This window comes from Penaeus japonicus, unplaced genomic scaffold (genome assembly GCF_977035675.1).
Source record: "Penaeus japonicus unplaced genomic scaffold, GWHDUDI00000001_assembly GWHDUDI00000023, whole genome shotgun sequence".
NCBI classification, from domain to species: domain Eukaryota; kingdom Metazoa; phylum Arthropoda; class Malacostraca; order Decapoda; family Penaeidae; genus Penaeus; species Penaeus japonicus.
The window spans coordinates 23,895,910-23,900,410 of record NW_028234425.1 but is presented as its reverse complement, the minus strand read 5'-3'; the positions used below and the strand labels follow the sequence as shown (position 1 = coordinate 23,900,410).

General features: G+C 40.3%; 1 protein-coding gene across 1 annotated transcript in view; it reads right to left on the bottom strand.

Moving 5' to 3' along the window:
• LOC122259253 (zwei Ig domain protein zig-8) overlaps positions 1 to 4,501 on the bottom strand; it is a 49,225-nt gene that overhangs the window by 3,601 nt on the left and 41,123 nt on the right. Inside the window, 2 exon segments of the mRNA XM_086550492.1 lie at positions 1,621 to 1,794; positions 3,057 to 3,208. Coding sequence (XP_086406618.1) covers positions 1,621 to 1,794; positions 3,057 to 3,208 — 326 coding nt within the window.

Genomic DNA, 4,501 nt, shown 5'->3' with positions numbered 1-4,501 from the left:
TCAAATGGGTGAGCTTTCAGGGGAAACAAGTCAGTCAGACTATGGGTTTGACTTTTAGGGGAAACAGTCAGTCAAATGGGTGACTTTCAGGGGAAACAGTCAGTCAAATGGGTGACTTTCAGGGGAAACAGTCAGTCAAATGGGTGACTTTCAGGGGAAACAGTCAGTCAAACGGCTGACTTTTAGGGGAAACAGTTAGTCAAATGGGTGACTTTTAGGGGAAACAGTCAGTCAAATGGGTGACTTTTAGGGGAAACAGTCAGTCAAATGGGTGACTTTTAGGGGAAACAGTTAGTCAAATGGGTGACTTTCAGGGGAAACAGTCAGTCAACGTAACGTTGTTCGATGGGGAAACAGTTAGTCAAATGGGTGACTTTTAGGGGAAACAGTCAGTCAAATGGGTGACTTTTAGGGGAAACAGTCAGTCAAATGGGTGACTTTTAGGGGAAACAGTCAGTCAAATGGGTGACTTTTAGGGGAAACAGTCAGTCAAATGGGTGACTTTCAGGGGAAACAGTCAGTCAAATGGGTGACTTTCAGGGGAAACAGTCAGTCAAACGGCTGACTTTTAGGGGAAACAGTTAGTCAAATGGGTGATTGATGGGAAGCAGGTGGTGAGATGGATGAATCAGTGAATCGGGTGACATTTTAAAGGGAAATAGTAGAATGGATGACTTTGAGGGGAAGCAGTCAGTGAAGTGGATGACTTTGAACATTGCTGGATCAGCGAGGGGAAAAATAAAGGCTGAATAATAATCTCCTTCATAATTGTCAGTCATTGATTTGATGAAGTGGTAGGTCCTCTAATATTGCAATATTACATGCAATGATAAGAATGAACAGAAAGTAATGGCAATGTTAGATACTGTGATGATTGCAATAATGACCCTGATAACGAATATTGCTAATGATGATGGTAATGATGGTGATGACGCTTATAATGATAAAAAAAGTGATGATATTGATAATGATATCAATAGTGATAATAGAATAAAGATGATAATCATAATAAGAACAAAAATGATGATAATAACATTTATAATAACAATAATGATAATGACAATGATAAGGATAATAGTAATAAATAATAATGATGATGATAATGATAATGATGAAAAGGATAATGATGATGATAAGGATAAGAATAATACTATCATTAATAGTAATCATCATCATCATCATCATCACATCATTATCATCATCATCACATTATTATCATCACCATCATCATCACCAAAACAATAACAACATTAATGATAATGATAATGATAATGATAACAAGAATGATGATAATAGTAATAGATAATACTAATGATGATAATAATGATAGTAATGATAACGATAATAAGGATAAGATACTTTAATAACAACAGCAACAATAATTCTGATAATGATAATAATCAGCAGTCATCATTATCACTGTTATCATAATTAATATGATTACAATTATCATAATTATCACAATCATTATCATAATAATTACTACTCTTATAATCATTATTATTATCATCACCACCATCCTAATTCACTATCATTCTCATTCTCATTTTCATTCACATACCAATCATACATACCATTCAGCTACCACACAAAGCCACACAACTACCAACCGAACCTTACCATTAAGCACGTGCAGAGTGACACTGGTTGCGTTGTGGTTGGAAGGTACGCACGTGTATATGCCCGAATCTGTGTCACGTGCCTCGCGGATCAACAGGTAGCTGATGGTCGTGGGTCCCTTTTCAATTATCATTGAAATACCTCCCCGACTGCTGCTATAACTGATGTTAAACCCTCTGGTAATAATGTGGGAGTTGAGAGAGAGGTTTTGCATGAGGGGAGGAGTGGGACGGGGGGTTTGGAGTGAGGGGGGGAGGGAGGGGGGATGAGGGGGGAGGGGGCACATAGTGGTAGGGGGTTTTGGGAGTAATGGGGGGAGGTGGGAGTGAGGGGGGGTTTTGGATGATTAATGGGGGGGGGAGTGGTGGGGTTTTTTGGGAGTAATGGTGGGGGGGAGAGGGAGTGATGTGTGGGGTTTGGTTGTAAATGGGGGGAGGAGGGAGTGTGTTGGTATGTCGGAGATGGAAGGGGGGAGTGATAGTTGGGTTTGGGAGTAATGGGGGGGCGATGGGAATATTTAGTAGATTTAGTGGTGGGGAAGGGGGAGTGGTGGGGTTTGGGAGTAGCGGGGAGAGGGGAGGGGGAGAGTGTAGTTCTTTAAAGGGGTTTGGGAATAATGGGGGGAGGGGAGGGGGAGGGGGGTATTGTTTAACGGGAGGAGTGGTGGGGTTTGGGAGTAATGGGTGGGGGGGGGATTGTCTAAGAGGGGGGGGGAGATGGTAATGTAATTGTGTGTGATGTGGGTGGTGGTTTTATGTGAAGGTTATTATATTTATTTGTGTAAGTGAATGTGTGTGTGAATGTGAATGTACGTGTACATGTAAGTGTACATGTACATGTACGTGTACATGTATATGTACGATTAAGAGTACGTGTATGGTTTTTTTTTTTTTTTTTTTTTTTTTTTTTTTTTTATTATTTTTTTTGTTTTTACGTAGTCTGTAGGGGTTTAAGTATAGGCCTATTCAGTAGTTATGGCTGAATATTAATTACATGTAGTTATTTTAGTTGTGCGTTTGTGTGTTTCGTGTGTATGACGTATCCCCCTACATTTTGGTGTGTGTGTACTGTGTGTTGTGTGTGGAATGATCGTGAGTGTCGTGTGGGTAGGTATGTGGGTGTGTGTCATGTGGTGTCGTGCTGTTGTGTGTGTTTGTTGTCTGTGTTGTGGAGTCTTTGGTGTGTCTTGTGTGTCTGTGTGTCTGTGTCTGTGTGTGTGTGTGTGTGTGTGTGTGTGTGTGTGTGTGTCTGTGTGTGTGTGTGTGTGTGTCTGTGTGTGTGTATGTGTATGTGTGTGTGTTTGTGTGTGTGTGGAAACGTTTTATTTTTTATTAAATTTTAACTAAAGAAAAGAGCAATGAAAATCAAACACACACAGCATAGTTAAAAAGTAAAAACATTGATATAACACAGGACGCAACAATATCCGGAGCAACATACCCTGAGGCTGTGGTACTGATTGCTGTGATACCACAGCACGTAACTCGGCGGCTCTGGGAGGTCGTGCAAGATGCAGGTCAGGTTGATCATGCCGCTTCTGCACGAATGAAGGTCAGGATGCGCCTAGTGAGTTTCCCCTCGCGGTTTTCTACGGGGAGTGAGTGGGTAATGAGGGGTGGAGAGGGATAAAGGAAAGGGGAAGAGGGAGGTTGACAGGTCACGCCAGGGAAGACTGCAGGTCAAAGTAACGAGTGTTAATTAATAGTGTCACAATGTTATGTCATTGGTGTTTTGATATGGCACGATGCAGGTTGTGAAGTTAGGGGTAGTGATGAGAATAATGATAATGATAATAACAATAACAATGACGATGATGATAATATCAATAATAATAAAAATGATAATGATAATAACAATAATAATAATAATGATAATGATAATAATGATGATGAAGGTAATGATAATAATAATAATGATAACAATAAAAATAATGATGATGATCATCATCAAAACAATGATAATAATGATAAAGAGGATAACAGTAATAACAATAATCATGATAATTGTAGAAACCCAATTTCGAATTACTTACGAAATGTCTTCATTCACAATTGAATTCAGCAGAATCAACATTAGAACTAACTATAACTCCTAACTATTCATCTTTTGATTTAGAAATTACTAAATGAAAATAAATTATTAGTTTTTCTAAGATATAAAGAAACATGTAAAAGGATCAATACTTGTGAATGCTTGTAAATGCAGTCCAATTCCAGTGACCTTTTCACTTAATTATAACTTGCGGGGGAAGGGGAAGGTTGTGAGGGAGGAGTGGTTTGGGTGGGGAGGCTCCCAGGGGAGGTGAGGGGGGGGGGGTGATGGGGTTGTTGGTTTATTGGTAAGGCTAAGTAAGTATGAGATTTGCGGAGAGCATGGAGCAGCTGCTACGCCCGCTTGTATGCACTGAAGCGAGCACGCTGTGTGAGCGTGGTGCTGACTTGTGATGAGAATGTGCAAGAGTGTTTGACTCGATCTAGAGATTGGTTATTTGATCCCGACGCTAAGTGGCCAGCCTACGACTCATAAGCTCCAGTGACAGTGGAGAGCTCACGAGCTTACGAGGGACTATGGGATCATTCTGCGGGATGTGGGATCGTACACGCTACACGTAACTAACCAGGACAGAGGGTGGTGGGTAGACTAGATATCAACTTGAGCAACGGTCACAGCGAAAATCATCGTAATTATTTTAATTATCTTGCCCTTGCCAGAAGCGAAGGAGGGAACCCGTAATTTATAACATTTGTTAGAGAGGTTGTCAAGTTCTTCTGGGTAAGAAGCGTGTTTTTTGTTTGTTTGTTTTTGTTTTTGTTTTTTTTCGTCTTTTTGGGGGTTCTTTCTTTCTCTTTGATTTGTGTTTTGTCCTCTCTATCTCTCTCTC